The sequence below is a fragment of the Drosophila gunungcola genome, unplaced genomic scaffold (genome assembly GCF_025200985.1).
Source record: "Drosophila gunungcola strain Sukarami unplaced genomic scaffold, Dgunungcola_SK_2 000019F, whole genome shotgun sequence".
Lineage (NCBI taxonomy): Eukaryota > Metazoa > Arthropoda > Insecta > Diptera > Drosophilidae > Drosophila > Drosophila gunungcola.
Genome location: NW_026453201.1, coordinates 449,769 through 474,356, shown reverse-complemented (window position 1 = coordinate 474,356; position 24,588 = coordinate 449,769). Strand labels below are relative to the sequence as shown.

At 42.7% G+C, this 24,588-nt stretch overlaps 1 protein-coding gene across 22 annotated transcripts in view; it reads right to left on the bottom strand.

The window, feature by feature from the left end:
- Positions 1-24,588, bottom strand: part of LOC128263826 (uncharacterized) — a 457,572-nt gene that overhangs the window by 257,177 nt on the left and 175,807 nt on the right. For 21 of the 22 annotated variants that reach the window (XM_052999086.1, XM_052999084.1, XM_052999081.1 and 18 more), the window contains one exon: positions 18,722-19,332. The exons of the other annotated variant lie outside the window; for it this stretch is intronic. In XM_052999086.1, the coding sequence (XP_052855046.1) occupies positions 18,722-19,332 (611 nt within the window). The remainder of the gene's footprint in view (positions 1-18,721; positions 19,333-24,588) is intronic. 22 annotated transcript variants of the gene reach the window in all.

Here is a 24,588-nt window from a genome sequence, read left to right as displayed (position 1 = left end):
TATATTGCGAACATAAAACGCGAAATGGATCATGTACCTCGAAATTCGTCTTACAAATATCGAGGGCAATAGGTCGAAAGTGACGAGTAGACCTTACAGGGATGGAGAACCGTATTTGTCCCAGTAGGTAGCTTGAATGTACAAGTCCAGTTATCAATTTGTGAAGGAACATGACACCATGGCATGTCCGACGATCCTTGAGGGAGGGCAGGTATATCCACGTAAGATGGTAGGTGACGATGTGTATCCCAGTTTAAACCACGTAAAGCAAACAAAAGGAACTGTTTCCGTACCGATTCTATAAGGTCCGAATAATTGGTATATTGATAAGACCAAACATACGAGCAGTATTGAAGAATTGGGCGAAGCAAGGGAATTTATTGTGAGGAGTCTTAAAACTCCCCACAAATTCCGATGCAGGAGAGCTGCATAGCAACAGCGAAGGAGGCGAGAATGCCGGAGGAGTCAAGGGCAACAAGGTCAAACGGTAAAAAAACGGACCTTGGACCCGGGCAAAGCGGAGACACCGTGAATTAACGGTACCACGCTGGACATTGAGCCCTCACACGGCAAGGGCAACAGGGTCGAACGGTAAATTGGCGGACTTCGGACCCGCACAAAGAGGACACACCGTGAACTAACAGTGCGGCAGTGGACCTTGGACCCGATCACGCGAGCTGGAGAAGGGAAATAACGGGACCATCACAGGCTATAAAAAGGCGGCGCAAGCGCAGCGCACCACGAATTAATATTGCGAGAATCAGAGCGAGTGCGTGTACGCGAGACCAGTAGTAAGTTAATCAAGTGCAGAGTACCAGAATCAAGATCGCAAAGTCGAGACGCCGAACGACTGAGAGTCTACAAGGCTGAGGATTCAACGCTGAGATCCAACGGGTGCTATGTCGTGGTTAAATCGAGCTCAGGGAGTCCTTGCGTGGAGTCTGCGATAAAGGTGGCTAGGCGAAAAGCCAGAACCTAGTTTTACCTGCTAGGCGAAACAGCTTGCCGGTCCCGACAGTGAGGTTCGCATAATATCCAGAGTCTCGAAGGAGCCGTCACGAGTCAGATACCAGCAAGCAGTCGACGACGAGGAGCCCCGCCGCGATGGACAGCGACGAGGAGCGTCGCCGTAGAGGACGACGACGAGGAACAGCAGCAGCAGAGGCCGCGAGGCTTGTATAAGGAGACGAATAAAAACCGTTACGATCCCAACAGAACTCTTGCGTTTTCTTTGGTCAAAGGCAATCACCCAATATAAATTTGGTGGAACAAACCCATAACCTCTCTGAGCTAGCCGCCCGTTAACGTAGCGAGCGAGAATACATAAGAAATCAGGTCGTTACATCTGGCGCCCAACGTGGGGCACGAACTTACAACCCGGAGATTAAGAGTCTCATGCTCTACCGACTGGCGTTTCAATCTGGGGCCCATGAGTGATTGCCCTGACCAAGAAAACAAAAGATCAAAGATGGTAAAGTCCTGGATTTATAATCTCAGGAAGGAGGACTTCGCCGAGGTGAGCAATGTTCTGTGAATAGAACTCGAGGGCTCAGTAGAGACGATGAGGAAGACCCTGGCAGAGACGGTTGACCGCATAACAGAAGACCCGGTCGTGACAGAGTTAGTGGCAGGTCTGGAGGTCAAGTTCCGGAAGCTGCCGGTCCCAAAATTCAAACTAATAGCCGCAGATGCCGAAGGCCTTATGGCAAGCCTGGATATTCAGAGCATGGCAAGCGACGGCAGGCAGCGAGAAGGCAAGCGACGGCAGGCAGCGAGAAGGCAGCCGCGAGAGGAAAGAAAGCGTACGGCCACATCCGCAGGACTACGCCAAGGTGGCCAAGCAAGTCCGAGAGTGGAACTTTCGGTATGACGGCAACGACAAGCCACTGGAGTTCCTGGAGCAGGTGGAGTGGTCAGCCGTGACATATGGTCTGGATATAAACCAGATCCCACGAGCAATACCGGAGCTGCTGCAGGGCAGAGCCCTAAAGTGGTTCATAGCCAACAACCGACAGTGGGACAAGTGGGGAGACTTCATATTCAGCTTCCAAGGATATTTCCTTCCTCGAGGCTACATGGAGAAGCTAGTGGACCAGGTCAGGCAGCGGAGGCAGACATACGGGGAAAAATTTAAAGAATACATGGTGGACATGCAGACGATGATGCGGCCCCTGGGTATGTCTGCCAAAGAAGTCCTGAACAGGATAAAGGAGAACAGCACGCCGGCGCTGGCAGACGAGTTCGAGGAGCTGGAGGAGCAACGGGAGAAGTTTGAAATGGAAAACCACTCCCAGAGGACACAGAACCGCCCAGTGCCAAGGCCAAGGGCAGAGCAGGGTGCGGAGTGTAGGCGGTGCCAGGAGGACACGGAGGCGCCACGGAGGCATACGCCGCAGGAACACGGACCACCAGCCGATCGCAGTGGATTTATACAGATTCCGGCCAACGCGTGTCGCAGATGCGGGGGCGCGGACCATTGGACGAAGGAGTGCCGGAACCGGAGACTCACATTCTGCTGGCGATGCGGAAAGATGGGCGTCCGAACGGTGGAGTGTTGTTCGGGAAACGCGCAACGATCCCAGCCTCCGAGGGGCGGCCAGGGATCGTAAGGTGCTGCATCTCAAAAATAATGGGCGACCTGAAGGCGGAAGAAATGCAACTGTCCGCCACAGTGCTCATAGGTGACGCGAATGTTAAGGCCACGGTGGACAACGGCGCCACAGCGAGTTTCATCAGTAAAGAGCTGGCGGACATGCTGGAGGCGGCAGGAAAGGTTGGACCCACAAAGAGCCAAGTACGGATGGCGAACGGTAGATGCGGAGACATAAAATCGCAGCTAGAAATTCAAATCGGACTTGGCACAAGAAAAGTGTCAATGGAGCTGCTGATCCTCCCAGGATTGATCGACGCACTGGTGCTAGGGTGGAAGTTCCTCACCAAAATCGGAGGCGAGGTGAAATGCGCAGGTCACAGCGTGATGATAGCGGCGAAGGACAGACACCGAGGCTGGCTGGAGGAAAAACTGTCGGTAGCAATCGTGGAAGCCGCGAAAGGATTTTCGGAAAAGGATGTGGACCAGTTTTTAAAGACCGAGTTGGGGAGCCAGTACACAGGATCACCATGAAGGACAATCAACAGGTCAAACAGCGGTACTATCCGAAGAATCCAAAAATGCAAGGCGAGATCAACGCCAAAGTAAACGAGCTACTTGAAAAGGGCTGCATCGAACCGTCAAGGAGTCCGTACAGCTCACCATTAGTTATGGTGAGGAAGAAGACCGGGGAATGGAGGCTGTGTGTGGATTTCAGGCAGATCAATGCAAAATCCGTGAAGGATGCATATCCAATGCCAATGTTCAACAACATCCTGGACCAACTCCGAGAAGCTAAGTATATTAGCAGCCTCGACTTAAAGGACGGGTACTGGCAGATACCGTTGGAGGCAGCCAGCAGGTAGTACACCGCATTCACAGTGTCAGGGAAAGGCCTGTTTCAATGGAAAGTTATGCCTTTTTGTTTACACTCGGCATCAGCAACATTCCAGCGGGCGTTACCAGGTAATAGGACCAGAAATGATGCCGCACGCCTTTGCGTATCAGGATGATATAATCGTCATCGGACGGAAGTAAACGCTGATAAGTGCAAATTCTTCAAGAAAGAACTTTAATACTTAGGGCATCTTATTACAGACCAAGGCATCGGGACGGACTCGGAAAAGGTATCAGCAATAGCATTGCTAAAACCACCGGTAACTGCCAAAGAGCAGCGGCAGTATTTGGGAGTGGCGTCGTGGTACAGGCGTTTTGTGCCAGATTTTGCCACGCTAGTGCATCCGCTGAACGCCCTTCTCCGAAAGGGTGTCAAATGGGAATGGACCGACGACCACCAGCAGGCCTTTGAAGCTGTCAAGGCAAGGTTGGTCGCCGACCCAATTTTGGCATGCCCGGATTTTACAAAGCCGTTTGTGCTGCAGACCGTTATGGCGTAAACTTTAGCGAGATATTTTCGGCAGCTTGCAGATTGGAAAGCATGCGGTTGATGTTGGCCAACGCAGCTGAATTGAAACAGCGACCTTTATGCTACAGTGTACATGCAAACACCCGAAGGTTATGAAAGCGGCAGCAGAACGGGAAAGGTCTTGTATAAGCCAGATGGCGATGGTAATATTACGTTAGTCCTGGTTTAAAGTTGTTGATCTCATTATAGCGTGTAAAAGCAAATCAGACTTGGTTGACATCAAGACATCGATTTCGACGGCTTTCGAATGTGTTGACTAAGGCGCAATACGACTCTTTCTCGGCATGGAGGTGGAACGCGAGGGTGAACTGGGAAAGATCACTCTTGTGCAAACGCTTAATGATCTACAGTTCTGCAGACCTGGATCTACTCCTTTAGACGCAGGATACCAGGTTGCGTGTGATAAAAATTGTGCTAAAGTAGACGAAACGGCGTATCAATCAGCAGTTGATGAGCTGATGTTTGCACTCCGTTGCAAAGCTAGCACAGCGAAAGAACACTTTGCGGGTGTCAAGCATGTCATGCGGTACCTAGCGGCTACGATTAACTACAAGTTGCAATATAAAAAGACAGAACAAACGTTCGTTGACTATGTCGTCGCCAATTGGGGCGGTGACAGGATTGATCAAAAATCGTTCTCAGGATACGTTTTCTTTCTAGCCGGCGGTCCGATCTCATGGAAATCGGAGAAGGAGTATATGGCTTTGTCGACGGCGTGTAAAGAGGCAGTTACTATTGTCGAACTTGGTTGCTGCGACCCGAATATTCCAACGGTCGTGTATGTAGATAACTTAAGCGCTCAGCAGCTAGCAAAGAATCCGGTCCATAACGCACGGACGAAGCACGTAGATATATGATACCACTTTGTACGTCAGATATTAAGTGAAGGTCAGTTTGTTTTGAAATATGCTTATACTGAAACAGAAGAAAGAAGAAATTGTTGAATTTGTACTAGCAATACTATAACGTGCTTGCATTGAGGAGGACTGTTGAAAATGTCAGTCATCTCTAATAAGACTCGTATTGTAACACGGACAAAACTTCAGATGCGAGTCAGTCGCTAATAAACTCTCAAGCTAATCACATAATTATCGTGTTCTTATATTTTCCTGGACGGTGATGGTAATCCCCAGAATACTATGAAAAAACTAGATATAAACATTACTGACTTAAAACTAAACTATGTTATTTTATAGAATTATATAATATTTTAATGTATATCTATATTTTTCGAAAAATATTTTTTATTTGTCAATTTCTTTTACTTTATTTTCAAATAGAGTTGCGCTCCTAATTATTTTAAGTTCGTGTGGTAGACAGTTCCATAATCGAATTGCATTGACGTAGAACTGCCTCTCCGAGCAGAGACATCGACTGCAAGGGCATATATAGTTATTAGTTCGTTGAGATATTGCAGGAATGAGCTTGCTGCTTAGATACATTGGTTCGTGGCTGGTCACAATTTTATAGAAGTAATTTATTGTTTTATATAAAATAAGTTTAAATTAAGGTCAAGAATTTTATTAGTCAGGTGTGATACATGGTCAAATCTATTTAAATAAAACACTTAACGGAAAATAAAGTTGAATGTTAATGTTATTTTGCTCATATCTCGCGAGTCACAAAGACCAAATATTGCAAAACCGTTAAATAGTGTTGGAACGAGGATGGCCTTGGCGATTAGCAGCTTTGTTCGCCCAGTTTGCTGTTCCTATGTGCTTGCTCCAAAACAAAATGTTACTGAATGTAATTCACAAATTTTCTGCGTGTTCTACGTATTCAATAGGTGTATTGTTTTATAAATAAATTCTGTAAAGTTGAAGTAGCAACGGGTCTTTTGCCGATGACAACACATTTAGATTTTTTTGTGTTTATCCCAAAGCCATTTTTTTTTTGTTTTTATAATGAGCGTATTTTCTTGGTTTCTCTAGCCATCTTAAATTGTTTATGAAAATCGTCAGTACGGTATTGCTTCAATTTAAAATTAAGCGGTTTCGCGCTGATAAATAAGGTTTTTAATTACATGATTGAACCAAGGGTTATTTCTTGGCCTTGTCACTTTAGTTTTTAATGGCACAAACTTCGCAATAGTTAATAGTTATGTAACTATTCAAAACATTTAATTGACAATCAAAATTGTTATTATGATAAATAGCAGACCCGTCATATACATTTAATTATAGTTCCAGAGCTCGATAGTTAATATTTTTATAGTCCCTATATTTCAAAAAAGGACTGGTATAGTCTAAATTAAGGAATATAAGGTCATGTTTTAAGAAAGCTGGTACTGAGACCTGGTCAAAAAGTTAAATCTTGTTTGGGTCATTTATGAGGGATAGGTCAAGAAGGGTATCACAGGTGTTGCTAAAATCTATGGGTATCGCTACGTCAACAGGAAAAAGGCCTATAGAGTCAAATCATTTTCACCTGCTAGGATAATGTCAACATAAAAAAGATGATAAATCCGCAATGGAATTAAGGACGAATTCGTATGGTAGTGTACTGTTCGGTCGATAGATACAGCCAATCCAATTCTATTGGACTATCATTGAAAGTTTTCACAACCAGTATAATTAGCAGGATCAGCACGATAAACATTATAGCCATCACACATAATTGACGTGTAAACCAGGTTTCTTTTTACCAGTGCAACGAACATGCACAAGACCGCGACGTGTAAAAACAGCAAAGAGCAGTCGACGATTCTTCATTTGCATTTCCTCTTTAAAAAATGTCTTGTACACATGGCGGCGGAGTCACCTGGAGATTAAAGCGCAGCTTGTGGTACAGAGCTCGTAAGTTTCCCCGTCCACATATGGCACACCATGCATACGCACTTCGCAAGAGCTGGTTGCAATGGTTTGGGCCGACAGCTTCGCTTCTAGTCCACACAATTTTTCACTCAATGCATGGAAGTCAGCCATCTCCTGATTCAGCTGGTCGATCCGCTCACCCAATTTATCCCGTTCAGAGCGAAGATCAAGTACTTCTAGGCCTATGACACCTTGAAATCTCCGGCGATCATGTCAATGCGTTTTTTCGCTTCATGGACATGTGTCGCGATTTGGTTGGTTTGCTCTTGAAGATGATCCTAAGGAGCTCCAACAGTTGTGGCGAGGGGGCGTCCTAAAGCCGTTCACTGGCAAGCCCAGCATTATTACGGGTGCGCTTAACCGGTTGCGCCGCAGCAAGAGGAGGCTTTGTTTATTTATTATATTTTGTTTTGTCTTGTAACGTGTTTATACTTTTGTTTTGCAACGTGTTTATAAGATTGTTTTGTAATGTGTTTATAATATTGTTTTGTAACGCGTTTATATTTTTGTTTTGCAGTGAAAATTTAGTTTACAGATAGTTAAGTCTGAATTTTAAGAGTGGAAACTAAACTGTGTTAGTGTGTGGGTAACTGTGCACTGTATGGGTTCGATGTTTGATTGAAGTTGCACCCGCAAACAAAAACAAAACACACAGCGGCGGAAAAATATCTTTAAACAGTTCTTTTGTTTAATATATTGACTAAAATTTATTTATCTATTTATTTCGCCAAAGGTATTCATTCCCTAACTGGCTACTTATATATTTAACATTATTCTTACGCACAAACATTGAAAAAGTAATCGATCAATTTATGTTTAAGACTTGCTAGAAAAATAATTAAGTCGCATGTTAGTTGGAAGTTTATTGCAATCAAACAAGGCTCTATAAAGTGGCTCGTTTTGGGAGTAAATAGTCCTGCGTAACTCAACAATAAAGGGAACAAAATCTCAGAGGTGCCTAGCAGGAGCATTAAAGCCTAGTTTTGAAAGAAGTTCTTGACAGTCAATGATTCCGGCCACCAGGTCAGCGATGAAACAGATGGAGATGATTGTTCTGCGATTGGCAAGTGTGGGAAGGGGAACGAGGAGACACTGCTGCTGATAAGGGGGGAAGGGTTCAGAAATTCTTAAGGGTAAGAGAGCGAATTTTAGAAAGTTTTTCTGTAGCCTTTCTATTCTATTTATGTGGATATTGGCTAAGGGATTCCAGATAAAAGCCGCGTACTCTATTTTAGAGCGCAGAAATGTTGAATAGAGCGCAAGCTTCGTATAGGGATCCATGAAAAGCGCTGAGTTCCGCTTTACAAACCCAAACATAGCGTACGCTTTAGGCATGATATAATCAAAGTGTGCTGAGAAATTAAATTTGGAATCAAACATTACACCCAGATCTAAGTATTCTTGTTGAACATTTATGGGCTGCCCTGCAATACTGTATGTGGTTATAAGGTTGTATACGCATTTACTGTAGCTAACATAAAAACATTTATTAATGTTTAGCGGAAGTAAATTTCGGCTGCACCGTGAACTCAAGAAATCTAAGTCTAACTGCAGTGATAGTGAGTCTGCTGTAGTTTCGAGTTCTCTAAAAATTTTTAAATCGTCTGCATAGAGGAGACATTCTGAAGAGATATTGATTTGTACATCATTTATAAAAATAATAAAAAGCAGGGGTCCCAAAACACTCCCCTGCGGAAGGCCAGATGTTGCTAAATAAGGTTCTGAAAATGTTCCATTTATGTTCACTTTGTAGCTACGATGGTTTAGATAAGATCTTATCCAGTTTAACAAAGCTGAGTGTATGCCCAAATCTGCAAGTTTTGCCAACAAGGCACAGTGACAAACTTTATCAAAAGCTTTAGCGAAATCCGTGTATACGGTATCAACTTGGCAGTGCTTCTTAAAGGCTTGAATGCAATAGTTGCTGAAAACTGCTAGGTTTTTCGTGGTTGACCGACCTGATACAAAACCATGTTGACAGTTGCTTATGTATCTTTTTAGAAGAAACGAAAGTTTGTAGGCAACAATACGCTCAAAAAGCTTAAAAATATTAATTATATTAGCAATAGGGCGATAATTGGCAATGTTATTCTTGGGCCCAGATTTTAGAATTGGAGTCACGTTTGCACCTTCCATCTATCAGCAAAGTGTCCACTCAAAAGTGATAGATTAAAAATAATTTTCAAGGGTACACATAGCTCTTTAATGCGACATTTGAGGACATAAGCAGGAATCCCATCGCAATCAGGGTTGTAAGAATCGTCAAAGTCTTGAATACCCGAGTGAATATTCTCGTCTTCAACAGTCAAAGAACCTATGTTTACCAATCTTGTAATTGAATCAAGGGTTTGAGAATCATGCCAATCTTCTGCTCGTTTAAAACTAGCTTTAAAAAGAAAAGCAAACAGATTTGAAGTTTCTATATCAGAATGAGAAGTTAAATTTCCAAGGAAGAAGAAACGTTTTTTTTGGATCTAACAAACCTCCAAAAAGATTTGGGGTTAAGTTTCAGCCCGCTCTCGACGTCTGCTATGTACTGATGGTAAAGAAATTTATTTAAAAACTCAAATTCACGTTTGTGTTGCAGGTGCCTATTCCAATCACTCGGATCACGCGATACTAAGAATTTTTTATAAAACTTATTGCGAAGATCTTTTAGCTTTTTTAGGCATTTTGTATACCAAGGCTGCTTGAATGAATTTTGCACTTTTTCTTGTTCAATATTTCTAATTATGTTTAAAAGAACTTCTAAAAATTGATCATAACACAACTTAAAACTAACATGCGAAAGAATTGATAGCCAGTCAACTGAGGAAATATCGCTTCTGATAGAACAAAGGCAGCTTTCAGTGAAAATTAACTTCGAAAAATTATCCGCTGAAGACACAATACTATAAAAGTCTAATTTTAGTAGCAATGGCCTATGATGAACATCGCAATTGCTGATAGGTAAATTACATTCAACTAAGGAAAAATTTATATCGGGACTAAGAAATACTAAATCTAAGAGCTTATATAAATCATTGAATACATTATTAACTTGTATTAAGCCCATACTGAATATATCGTCGATGAAAAGAACCTCATGTGGCTGATGCAAGTTACTTGGCAGTAAGGAATGAGCGTCAGGGTTATTCGCCCAGGTAAGGGATGACAGGTTAAAATCACCAATAACGCAGAGATGCTGTTGGTCCAGTAGATTATCATAGATATTGGTCACGTTCTCCAGATGGGCCTTGTAAAGTGAATAGGTACTCTTTGGCGGTATATAAGTAGCGTATTCACTGGTCCAATAACAGAAACAGCCACTTGATCAAGAAGGGTGTCTTCATTGAGAAGACCAATAGATAAACATCTCAAGCTGCGACAAACAGCCACAATAACGCCTCCTCCTCTAGCGCATTGTGTTTTTGTACCATCTCTGTCCTTGCGATAGACTTGATAGAAGTTGTAATCGAAGTACTCGTTAGTGTAAAAGTTCATGTTGAGCCAGGTTTCAACTAGGACTATGACATCAAAGTTGCCTTGGGATGTAGCAAGATATACTTGTTCCGCTTTTGTCCGCATTCCAGAGATATTTTGGAAATAGATTTAAAGTGGGGATGTGCTTAAAATGGAATGATTGTAAATCCTCAGGGTCGCCACCAGCTGATTCGTGTTGTTCATGCTAATACATTCCACTGCATGCGGAGTAACAGCACCTACCGATCCTAATGTTTAATTGGGGACTTCGCTGTTTTACAGATAGTTGCAGAGTTTATGCAAAGTTTTGAACATAAAGGTGTTTTATCCGAATAAAATATCGATTTTATGGACAACTATATCGAGAATGCAATTAAATATACGTCTGCTCACAGTGAACATTAACTCCAGCATTCCTTAACTTTTCTACACATGTTATCAGAGTAGGTTTCCTAATATACATGCTAGAGCTCGACAAAGTTTGAACAAATTGCAAAAAACTGAAGTTTCGAGAACATAAAAGGCCTTTCAAAAAAGTAATACCCTTAAAACAAGCTTTTAATGAAGGATTTGGAACCATTGAACAAAAGTAGTGCATGAAATTCGTATGAAAAACACGTTTTAGACGCCCTAATTAAATAAATTTTGAGAGTATCAAAATCTCGTTTTCTGCAAATTTATTTTTAAGGCGGATAGGTCGCTGGGATCCAATGAGTAAAAAAACAGCGCTCGTGAATTGATAATGGCCTCAGTTTCTGAAGCAACTGTTGAGAGTTCCTCGAAGGTCATCCGGGCATCCTTCAGCGTGCAAAAGATAAGATTCTTTGCGCTTTTAACAGCAGCCTCCCAGAGGCCGCTAAAGTTTGGGGCCCTGAGAGGAATAAAGTGAAAGGTTACGAATTCGTTGGTACAATATGATTTTATATTGTTCTGGTTCTTGTCGTTATAGAGAAAAGCCTTTAAGTACTGCATCTTATTGCTTGCACCAACGAAATTTATTGCGTTGTCGCAAAAGATGTCGAAGGGCAGGTCCCGCCTAGCGATCATTCGCTTTAGAGCACCCAAGAATGAGTGGTGGCGAAGCACACAAAAATTGCGATGTAGCTTTTTACTGGCACCTTTCCTCGAACTCGTAGATACGTGCATACGGGTCCGCAGAAGTCTATGACGCAACGTGCAAATGGTCTTTAGAGGGTGAGCCTGCAGCATTTACTTGGGTCTGTAACGCTGTTGCGAACAACACGGCGAGCCTTCCCACCGGCGTGATAGTGAGGAAGGTGTAGATGTCTGACCTTGTTGACGACGGTAATATCCTTTGCAGGCAGTGAGATATGGTGCTTTCGGGGAGTCTGGACCTGGTGCAAGTTCCAGCCGACCTTCGACCAGAAGCAGGTTGTATCCATCTATGACCTGTAGGAAGGGACATAAAAACTTCAGATGGCTACGAACCGGTGCGCTCTTTTGCAGAAAAGTTATATTCACGAAAAAGTAACGCTGCTGTAGGTTCCATGCGATGCAAAGCATGGCTCTTCGCAGTTCTAACGGGGAAGGCGAAATCGCGGTAAATGCTTTTAGCTTTCGAGAGGCGTCGCAAAATCGAAGCATCCACGCCACTAGCATGAGACCCGACTGGTGTGATTCCCTTTTGTAAAGGGCTTCCAAAACAAGATTCTTTGAAGTCCATGTTGATGCAAGGAATGCTGATCTGCGTAGATGCAGCATCCATATCCCCGTATGGAGGCATCGCTAAAGCCAAGAAGTTGCAGCTCTTTGATGTGGGGCTGTAAGCAAACTCGTGGAATGGCCAGGAAGTCCAAATGCTGTAATGACTGAACACGCTTGTTGAAGGGGCATTGGGACCGACTTGTCCCACTGAAATTTCAGGAGCCAAATTTCTTGTAGAAGGATTTTCGCTACCATGATGATTGGTGAGAGAGTGATTAAAAGAGAATTTGAAGGTGTCCTCTCGTTGATCCCATTTCGGGCCTAGTGTATTTGAGAGGTCGCAGTCAAGATTCAGTTCCTTGACAGTCAGGTCGTTGACGAAGTCCTGATGGTCGGAGTGCCACTTTGCGAGTTCCATCCTGCATTTTTTGAGGATGGCGATGACTTCAGCCTGAATCTTGCTTAAGAGATCGTGTCGTGTCTGTTCCACCGATGAAATCATACACGTATAGAGACGATTTAATAGCCTCTGCACCGATTTTATATGTCTCTGCGTGATGGTCGACGCTGAAGCAGTGTTGAGCTGGTAAGTGCGCAGCTCCTTATTGGCGGTGACTCTCCACAAAGTGTACTGAAACTTGTAATGCGCGGGATCAATCAGTACTTGCCGATACATTTTAACTATGCCGGTCGACGGGGAATCTCCAATACTTCGAATGTCTATTTGTGCCTTGCACCGAGGTAAACGAAGTTGTTTGGCGAAGTCTTCGGATATAAAGTTGACTTGTGTGCAGGAGTCCAACAAGGTACGTCCTTGGCCGCCTATTGTTTCTTGAGTCCTGACCAGGCGCGTCTGAGTGAAGCATGGTGAGATGCAGCCGTGAGCAGATTCTGCATCAGTTTGATGCCTGATGAGCCTTCCAAGGCAGTTGGTGCTCAGTGATTTCTCTAGAACGACCTCGAGGCACTGGGACGAAACCATGTTCTGGAGTCGAGAGCATCTGAAGATCCTGTGATCCTTTCTGAAGCAAATTGGGCAAGCTAGCGTAGAACAAGCAAAGCTGCGTCCTGTGCGAGGGACTTCTTGTGTCGCACCCTTCCAGAATTATTGTGTCTGCTATGATGCGTGGCGGACTCCAAGTTTTGGCAGTGCCGTTTAAGTAAAGTTCCCAAGAGGGAAGGGTTGCAAATTTTAGGGATTCGTTCCAGAATGGCCGTCTCCTTTTGTCCACCTTCTCCATAACAATGGCAATTAGCATAGCCTGTGCTAGAGATCGCAGGAAATTAAATAATGCCGACGCTTTGTCGACTAGGCTGCGCAGCTGTGCATAGTGGACACAGTTGGCAAGTGACGTAATGTTGTCCAAAACTACGATTCTAGGATTATCGTATCTAATAACTTTCAGGAGTGACCTGAAACGCCTTGACGGTTTCTAGAGCAGCACCTCGCAGACAGTTTATGAGATGGTTAAACTTCTCCATTGGCGAAAGAGAATCCTTCAGGCCCACCGCTTGCTTGAAAGTCGTGATGAAGTTTTTGTATTCCGAGTACTCGCCGGAGCAAATCGGGAGAGCGAGATTGGGTAGCTTGATGGATGAATTTGGGACATGTCAGGCGTGAGAAGCGTTGAGCTAAGCTGTTCGTCTCCTGCGTCAATGGCCTTGATGTCGGTTTGGGTAATTTAATTTACTATAATTTGTATAAAATGGGCCTCCAAAATAGTAAGCCGGCATGTAAGTTCTGCCAGCGTCAGCGCAATTTGCGGCTTCTCCGCCTGTTCGGCCTTGGCAGCCGCTGTTTCGATCCGCGACATACTCCTGCGTATATCAGCGCTTCCAGGGTGGGGGCTCAATTTTTAGAGTAAAATTTCAAATATCTTGGTTTAATTTGCGAATGGTTTTAAAAACTGGAAATTTCGATGCCAACTTTTAGAGAACAAGGTGTGGTAGCACTGTTTAAAGCTGCGGCTCACTGATGAACCAGTTTCCAAATATGAAGTGAAGTGAAAAAACGTATTATTATTGGCAACTTTGTTGCGTGTATGCGTGTAAAATGCTTTGTGAATGTGATTTCAAGGGCACTCCAGTGGCGGCGAGATCCGCCCGATCGACTCTCACCTTTTGATCCGCAACTCGTCAACATTGACCAGGAATCTATGTTGTGTGCTGCTGCAGTTAGCTCTGGCATAATTTTGACGGGCGTTTGTCTCCCGCCTTAATCCTAGGGTTTCTGAGAATGACGTCTCGAGCCGAACTAACCGTCTTGAAGTTCAAGTTTAAGCAGAGACGTGAAATATCTTCGTTTAAAATTGGACTTCCTGAGAAAATATTTTAATAAGGCTCTCAATGTTTCTATAAAGCCGGAACATGTTATTGTTCACGAGTACGTAAACGTGCTTAATCCTCGGGTCCATGGGCCTCAGATTCCTTCAACCAACGTTCCAATAAACTAAATAATTCTTTTTCCCTACACTACCAGAATGTTCGCAGCTTATTGGGCAAACTTAATAAACGTCAACATTGTCTCCTTCGATGCCAATGTGATTGCTTGTACCGAAACGTGGCTTAATTCCTCTCTGTCTGACTGCGAAATATTAGCTGGAAATTATATTACATATAGATGTGACCGCACAATGCGTCTTGGCGGTGGTGTTCTTATTGCCGTCAAGTCCGATCTTATCTCTGAACGCATTCCGATAATTGGTACGGACAGCATATTAGTGTTTTTTGCAGTTCGGATTAAGCTTCATGATTATTTTGTTTTTATATCATACTTGTTCTGATCTTAGCCTCTACCATCAGCATTTGGCTCAAATACAGAGTATTAATGGGCCATCAACTGATTCATTTGCTCTCGTTTCCACCACGGCTCATGCGTTTGTTCACGGTCTTATTGATCTTTAATTAGTACAACTTAACTCAGTCTTTAACTGCTCCAGAAAAGTTTTAGACCTTATTTTTGTCTCAGAGTTCGCCAATTCATACGTAACTCGAATTAGCCCTCTCTCCAATCCTGAAGACGCCTACCATCCTACACTTGAAGTTACCTTAGAAACATCAGCTTCATTTCTGTCATGTCCCGAAATCAAACCAGCATCTTTCCTCTGTTTTCGAAGAGCTAAATTCGCAAAAATTAATAGGCATTTATCGGAACTCGTTTGGTCGTTTATGGATTCAAAAGATCATCACTTACACATTGTAGAACAGTTTTATGGTATACTCTATTCAGCTTTCGATACATTCCTTCCCCCATTTACCTCTGCAAACGCGTCTCATAAGCCCCCGTGGTTCTCTCGTAGACTCGCTTTCCTGAAAAACTCCATGTCCAGACTGTTTAAGAAATTTAAGAGATCCGGGCTGCAATTTGAGCATTCGAGTTAACTAACTGCTAGTTAAAATTTCTTAGTCCACAATTCCGAATTTTACAATAGTTATCTAAACCGTTGCATAAAAGAATTTCAAGACAACCCCAAGCAGTTCTACGCATTTGTTAATTCGAAACGAAAATCCCAACAATTTCCATCTTGCCTTCACCTTGATATGACTTCCGCCTCTTATGTCTTCGACATTGCGAACTTATTTGCAAAACTTTTCCAGTCCACAAACTCGTCTTTTAGTTACGATAACACTTTATCCTACTTATACCCTCTTCCTCCCTCCAACTGTATTTTCACGCCACTTTAGTGAGGATGATGTTTTACCAAATCTGCTAGCAATCAAGTCGTATTTTTCTTCGGGCCCTGATCTTGCCGATGCTTTGTGTTATCCATTATATAAACTTTTTCAGATATCCGTCCTACATTCAACGACGGTCAACGACTACAAATCTTCTTGAATTTACCTGTCATCAGAAGCGCTTTTAAAAATAACTATCAAACTTATGTTATTTTTACGGACTTCAGTAAGGCTTTCGATTCCGTGAACCATCAGTTATTTTTGAAAAAACTAATACTCTTAGGAGTCCTGATCCCGTTGACAAAATTGATTTCAACATACCTGTTGAACCGCACTCAGAAAGTAACTTTTAAAAGCACATTCTCTAACTTTTTGTTCAGGTGTTCCGCAAGGGAGCCACCTTGGACGACTACTATTTGGAATTTTCATAAATGACTTGGTTAAGTAGTTCTCTCTTCTCGTGTTGTGATGTATACTGACGACGTAAAACTTTGTTTGCCGTTATCGAGCCCTAATTCTCATGAACATTTGCAAGCCGATTTGAACAATCTGAATGATCTTGAAAGTATAAATTTCGTAACAGACCTTGGAGTGTTATTCAACAACAATTTAAACTTCTCTGATAGGTATTGGCATGGTCGATGGTCTAAGGATACACTTATACATTTTCTTGGTTCGCCCAATTCTTGAATACTGCTCGTGCGTTTGGTCTCATCAATATACCAATTATCAGGACCTTAAAGAATCGGTACAGAAACAGTTCCTTTTGTTTGCTTTACGTGGTTTAAACTGGGATACTTATCGTCACCTACCATCTTACGTGGATAGACTGCGTCTACTGACGCAAGGATCAAGGATCTTCGGACCTGCCATGGTGTCATGTTCCTTCACAAATTAATAACTGGGCTTGTACATTCAAGCTACCTACTGGGTCAAATACGGTTCTCCATCCCTGTAAGGTCTACTCGTCCCTTTCGACCTATTGCCCTCGATATTTTGAAGACGAATTTCGAGGTACATGATCCATTTCGCGTTTTATGTTCGCAATATAACAAAATGTATTTTTTGATATTTTCTGAATGCTCTGTTAATTTAATTGAATTAGCCCTCTCTCCAGCCTACCATCCTACACTTGGTGTTACTTTAGAAGCATCAGCTCCAATACTGTTATGTCCCGAAATCGAACCATCATTTCGCTGTTTTCGAAGAGCTAAATTCGCAGAAATGAATAGGCATTAATCGGAACTCGATTGGTCTGTTATGGATTCAAACGATGATCCCTTATACATTGTAGAACAGTTTTATGGTATAGTCTACTCAGCTTTCGATACGTTTGTTCCCTCTGCAAACGAGTCTCATAAACCCCTTGTGGTTCTCTCGTAGACTCGCTTTCCTGAAAAACTCCATGTCCAGACTCTTTAAGAAATTTAAGAGAACCGGGCTGCAAGTTGACCATTCGAGGTATCTAATTGCTCGTTCAAATTTCTTAGTCCACAATTCCGAATGTTACAATAGTTATCTTAACTGTTGCAGAAAAGAATTTCAAGACAACCCAAGCAGTTCTACGCATTTGTTAATTCGAAACGAAAATCCATTTCCATCATACCTTCAATATGATACGACATCTGTGTCTAGTGACTTCGACATTGCGAACTTATTTGCAAAACTTTTCCAGTCCACAAACTCGTCTTTTAGTTACGATAACACTTCATCCTACTTATACCCTCTTCCTCACTCCAACTGTATTTTCACGCCACTTAAGTAAGGATGATGTTTTACCAAATCCGCTTACAATCAAGATGTCTTTTTTTTCGGGCCTGATCTTGCCGATGCTTTGCGTTAACCATTATCTTAACTTTTTAATTAATTCTAACAAACATCCTTACTCACCTGTCCTTGCCCCTCCCACTTAATGTGAGTCGGGTTCTATGTTTATGTTGGCAGATATTTGCTAACTTTAATTTAATAAATACCTAAATAAAAGATGAAAAGAGACTCTGCGATTAGAGTGATCGCTCTAGGCGTAGTCTGCAAACTGCAATGACTTAGCCTTACCGTTGAGGTGTTCCGTAGTCCAGCAAAACGGTTACAAGATTTGAATTTTTCTGCCGATTTTGGGATAATGGTGTGGTCGGCTCGCTGTCCAGAAAGGGAGGGTAAAGGTGGTGTAGCTGACTGGGAACAGCGTAACGTGATCCAGTGCTTCCGAGCGATCCGCGCTGAAATCTTAGGCTTTCGGGATACGCTGCTACGCCTACGAAAGTGTGTCCACGTGTCGCGTAAGATGACAGCGAGCAGCGTAACACTTTTGACGTAATGCGATGTGGACCGCATGATTATAACAGGTGGGCACTTCACGAACTTACGGAACTGAATTTTGAGCGATCGGGTTGATTCGAAGGCTAAGAATTTTTAATTGTTAAAATTAACTATCCAACTCCAAAATAATTGTTGAACCAGAAGCGTTTCCCTAACCCACATGAGACTCGAGGGAGTCGGGGGGATAGTTAAGTTAATGAAGCGAATAACAACCATTTTCTCGCGTTACCAAAAGTGAAGTTCTTTATTCTAACGTATTCAACAGCCTTCGTGTTACCTACAAATTTTACAGTGCTCCCCTCTGCTGCCAATACTTTACTCCTTATGCTTTTATAAAAGAAATTAACAAAGCTAAGCCCGTCAACATAGTGAAGCTTTATTTTACTTGCACGAGATTTTCACTCTGTAGAGGTCCCTCAGACATAAAGCTACCGAAAGAGTCTTTGTTGTCAACAAGACTTCAAAAATGTGCTTGGGCTCGCAGCGACGAATACAATTCTTACTATTTACTTCTTATTTACAGAGATTATTATTTTTAAAGCATTTTTTTAGAAGATAATAATTGAAACAATTTTACATATCTTGCCAGATAATAAATGGATCAAAGCCAACAAACTAGATATATCAATGTGCTCAGAAACCATTCCCATTTAACTTTCATCCCTGCCAGCTAAGAGCCATCGGATAAATTGTAATTGTAAATTGTAAAAATTTAAAAGTTAATTTCTTAAGCTGTTGGAGGTAACTGATCTTAGCTTTATTCGTACATACCGTTCATGGGGAGTCCGCTGGGACAGCTTTTCGGTGCTGCGCCATCCCAGGTACGGCTGCCGATACGATTTTCGCAATACCCCGCTGCTGCTGGACACGGACATGAAGCTGCTGTTGATGGGTGCGCCGCGGGCAAAACTTTCGCGCTGAGAGACACTGGGTGACGTCTGGGTGGAGTTCAGGTGCGAGGTTGACCAGCGCAAGGCACACACTCCAGTCTGGCCGGGCGCCTGGCCGTGACCTGTCGTGGAGCTGCATGTATATGTGCTTTGACCGCCGTGGTGACTGTGCGCTGAGGGACTCATCAGTAAAGGACATCGGTCGAAGCGCTGCGATCCCAAGGAGTTAAGAGAGGTGGTCTTTGCGTTTAGTCCCTGCCAGCGCCCCGAGTCCTGTGTGCGCTTGCGCGAGAAGTTGCCAGGACGGTAGGCGCCGGGAGACTCCCCAGTCGCGGCATTTGTGCCATCTGGAGCCTGCCCGGATCCTTTGTTGTATTGACGGAACCAATCGGGGATATTGAGTCGTTGAAGCGATGCCAGGACACGAAGTTGGTGCTCGCTCAGGGCGCCCGGGTTTTGGTCGTGCGACTTTTGCAGTTCGTTTTCGGGGGCCTGTAAGTATAAGAAAACCATGAACGAAAATAAGTTTCTTCAATAGTTTGATTGAAGAAAAATTGTTTGAATAAATACTATAAGATACCCGTTACACAACAACAGAATTCAAACATTATATTTCCCCTAAAACACAATCGAAGTTTAGGTTGCGCCATCTGTCGAACTGCATAGACAACACTTAGCTAAGTACGTGCAACATCACCACCCCCCACCACAGTTCTTTTTTTTGCCTCTGTACTGCATCGATTAGCGGCAGAGGCGTGGCAAAGCGGCGGCAGAGCGGAGGCAAAGGACTTCAATACCAAATAGCTTCTAAAATATTAGCTCGTGTGTACCGAAAAATATGACCGAAACACACACACCAACACCTACGGTCTAACATGTTTCAGAGCGACGTGACAGACATGTTTTGGGTTTCGTGGGCGTTAGAGTGGTCGTGGCTCCGTTTTGAAATAAACTTGCGCTGCTTAGAAAACACTAGAATCTGCATTCCACGACCCAAATCTCTAGCTTTTATAGTTTCCGAGATCTCTTTGTTAGCTTGTTTTAGTCTTGATTTAGGTATAAAAAAATTGTTTATAATTAACCGCAATTATGCCAGTAAAAAGGAAACAAAGTTTCCTTTCATACAGAAATTTTCTATTGTTTTAATGTTAATATTAAATTAACATTTTTCGAAACCTGAAAATACGAAGTGCTGGTCGCTCTTACAGGGTGGCCCACGAAAGATTTGCGTTTTAAAACCGCTATAAAAAACAACGAGTATATATTTTTCAATATATATTTCTCCTTCACTGCTTTGCAAACTTCTGACTGAAATTATTTTAGACGAATTTCAATGCAGTTGAGGCGCCATAAAGCAAAAGGTAAAAAGCTGTTATTTTATGTATTCCAGATTTCGGACTCCAGTCGGAAGAACCGTACTCGGACGAGCTAGCGAAATAATTAGTCTTGGTGAGATAGGGATTCTCGAATTCCATTGACCACCTTTTAATAAAACCAAGCACACCCCTAGCGTTATTAGAGATGGACGAAACATGATCGGAAAATATTAGTTTTGGGTCGAGAAGGGCGTCAAGAGCAATTCTTCCCAAAAAGCATTCACTTAGTGTGTAAGTGACACGAATAAAGTCATTACATTAGACTTAGAGCCGACTAAATTTTTAATTTATCCCGGCACCAGTTTTGCAAGTGATTTAAATCGGACTGCTAGTCACTGTTGCAGGAAAAATCTTTATACTGCTGAAATAATTTAATTTCATCTGCATACATAAACTGTGCAAAAATGATTTATAGCTAAGGGGAGGGACCGAGATGGCTCCCTTTTGGGACGCCGGAGGTAACACGGAGAAGATTATAAGTTGAATTTTTGAAGACGAACCTTTGAGTCCTGCCCTTAGATAACTTAAGATCCACCTAAGAAAGACTAACAGGTCGAGTTTAAAAAACTAAAATTACAGAGTCAAATGCTTTACTTAATTGGTCCGTTACTCAGTATTTAATAATCATACTACAACATTAATTACTTTTCCATAAGCTTGGCCGCCTTTTCTGCTGATATAACTTTAAAATCGCATTCAATCGATTGAAAAAGTGGGATATAATGCACATGCTTTACTGTCTGGCTTATCGTTCATATAGGGGTGTAATGCAAATGCTTTAAATTCTGGTATACCACGAAATTGTTTTTTCGTCAAGACGAAAAAAAATTAATATCTTTCAACTAAAAATTACAATTTTATTTCACATCAAAATAAAAAATACATAAACTCAAAGTTATCCCAGAATTATCTTATCATATATCCTATATCTCACTTAATGATATTAAATATTCTTATTTACATTTGTTTCAGAATTAAGGCCTTTAAGTCTTATTTGTTGATTAAGTAAGTACATAAGTTCTATTATTTATCGTTAAGTCCCACTAAGAAATAGGGAACACCCTTCACGTGTCGTATCGATGTATCGATAGGGACAAAGTATATATCGTTAAGCTTAGCATACCGAAATGGAAATTTTAGCAGACCGACAGCAGATTATCTTTGGAAGATTTTGCTACCAAATAAAAGATTAATTACAGTTCACTTCCTTTTCTTATTCGGAAACATTTTGGTCCTTCTAATCGGATGTCCTCGGTCTCGGTGTTTACAAAAACATTTTGGTAAAATCCTCGTGTTCTTAATTCACAACTTAGTGAAAATCGGACATAACCTCTTTGTGTTGCAATGTCTTTGCAATTAGTGAACCAACAGCGTGGATTCACACGTGCACATGTTCGTGCTTCGGAATTTGTATCAGCGCAAACGCTTTAGCAGAGAAGAAAAGAGTAGCAACGTCCACTCCTATCGCCAACTCAGAGGACCTGCTTGAGCGGTTGGGTACCACGCAAGCACAGCGTTTTAGAGCAGGTTCAAGAAAGCAGGTTCGAGAGTCAGACTCCCACACGGACTTAAGAATTGATAAGATCAGGATTCCTACTTTCCGAGGCAATTACGAGGACTGTCCTCAATTTTGTGACATGTCCATGGGTTCCGTAGACCGACGCGAAAACCTCACTAGTTACCAGAAATTCCATTACTTGAAATCACATTTGGATGGCGATGCTCTCAATTTAGTTAAACCTATTGCCGTCATCGAAGAAAATTACGTTGGGTACGACAAAAAGCCACTTATAACGCGATCATTTATTGCTGGGTTTTTGGCCTTGCCCAATATCGCAGCGTCTGGAGTGTCCGTCCCACGCAAGGTAGTGGACGGAGCGGACGAATCCATTCGAGGATTACACGCGCTTGGTTGTGATCAGTGAGATCCATGGCTAATACACATATTGCTCCATAAACACGGCAATCTTGGGCCGAACGCCCAGAAGTTTGCTCTAGCGAAGTGAAGATAGAAGTATTTATAGATGTCTTGTTTTCCATATGCGATGCTCTGGAATCTTGTCAAATTACAACCAAAACATATGGGAAACGCATCGCCAGCGTACACGTCGCCAGCATTGCCTCGAACTCGTCAGGAAGTGCTTGTGTTCTCTGCACATAGCCGCAATCAGTTATAACCTGCACTCAATTTTTAATCATTGGGCTTACTCGATCGCCGATCATTTGTAAAGCAAAACAAGTTGTGCTTTAATTGTCTAAGTCCTAAAAATCACATCACACTTTGGTACATCAAAACTCGCAAGGGGAACGTGACCCCAACCAACTTATACGCCGGAGAGCAGCTCTACAAGGACCAAAGCGTTAACAACTGGGATTTCAAATTTTTCGGTAGAGACTGCAATTGTTGCTCGTTCGCAGACAATTATTCCTGCAATACTAGCTCAGGTGGTGTACAATTGTGGACGCCAGACGTTTTTGCCGAATTCTGCTGGATCCGGGATCAACTATTACTTTGTACACAGAGGCTTTCACCTTTTTCGGCGCACCTTTTATTCACGCACGTATTTCGGTGTTTGGGCTTTCTATACAAGCCGCTGGCGTAACTCGAGGGTGTGCAAAAATTGAATTGCAATCCCGAGTCTCGACGGATGTCCAGGAGATAAAGGCGCTGACTATGAGTTCCTTAACCACGTAAGTTCCAGCCGAAGAGTTACGCACAAGGAATTGGGAAGCTCTACAAGGAGTTACATTGGCCTATTCCACCTTCGCCGATCCGGGAGATATAGATGTCATAGTCGGATCGGATAAACTTTGGAGTTTGTTTACAGCCCAACAAAAATTGATAAGTAAACCTAATACATTTGTACTTAACACAATTTTTGGTTCGGTAATTGTAGACTCGGGCCCTTTATGTAATGAATCACCAAAGCCAGCTAATCATGCTCAAATCGATTTGGATGAGATGGTGAGGAGGTTCATGGAGATGGATCCAATCAAACTTTTTGTCAACATTTACAAACGTTCAAGAAGGAAGTGCCGCCCCTGAGCGACCCTTTTCCGCAGCAGAAGAAGATTATATACAGCGCGGGCATATGGGAGCACTCGAAGAATCTTGCAAAAAAATCAATGTTGTTTCCTAGCCCACCATGCAGTCATCAAAGCTGAAAGTAAAACCACCAAATGTCGTGTTGTATTTGATAAATGGCATCTCAACGATCGCTTATACATCGGATTATTTGGCGAGATGATGAAAAAAAATAATTCAACACTATCGGTTATTAACCGTCACCTATGAGTTATCACTTTTTTGGCAGTAAGGGTCCTTAAACAATTGACAGAGGGCCATCTGCATCAATATCCACGAGCAGCTTCATTTTTATTAACGGATGCATATGTCGACGACATATCAACAGGAGCGGACACAGATGAAGGCCTCATCGAAGGCTGCTAGCGGATGCTAAGTATAACCTACGCAAAAGGAATTACAATTGTAAAACTTTAATGAATTCTATTCCCCCGGTGGAATGCGCTTACCAGCCAGCAACAAAGCAGTCAAAACATGTCAAAATATTGGGGCTGCTCTGAAAATATTATGGGATGAGCCTTTGAATGATCACATTGCCAGAAGGTGGATAATCTTAGCGAGCGAGCTGCCAGCATTGTCTCCGTGTCGAATCCCTCGATACATTGCCATTACCTTCGGCAACAATTTATCTGCACGGACTCGCGGACGCCTCTTCACAAGCAGTTGGAGCCGTTGTATACAGAAGGGGTAACAACGGTCGCCGGAACATGGATCACACTAATCGCTGGCAAGATTCGGGAAGCTCAAATAAAAACAATTTCTATACCGAGATTGGAACTCACCGCTGCCTAAGTAAGTAACTAAGTAAATTGTTAACTCTTATAAAATCGTCTTTGGCGATTCCAGTTGCAGCTACTTTTTGTTGGTCAGACTCTGAAATCGTTCTTCACTGGCTGTCAGCTCCACCTCGACGATGGAACACGTTCGTATGAAATAGAACCGCCGAAATCTAAACAGAGTGTCCCATAAGCTGCTGGAATCATGTACGCGCGGAAGACAACCCGGCCGATTGCACCTCCCGAGGGTTGCTTCCATCAACACTGATTGACCACGACCTTTTTTGAAAGGGTCCAAGCTGAGTCGGGGTCATATTGCCCGACCGCCACAAAAAAAAAAAATGTGCAACTGCACCCACCTGTACTTTGCGATGAAAAATCTTATAAGGAACTTGCTGCCTTCAAACGTTTTTGTTTCCCTCGCAAAACACTATCCGATTTGTATTCCGACAATGGAATCACTTTTCATGGAGCCCGACGGAAATTGAACGAAATGCGCAAAATTGCATAA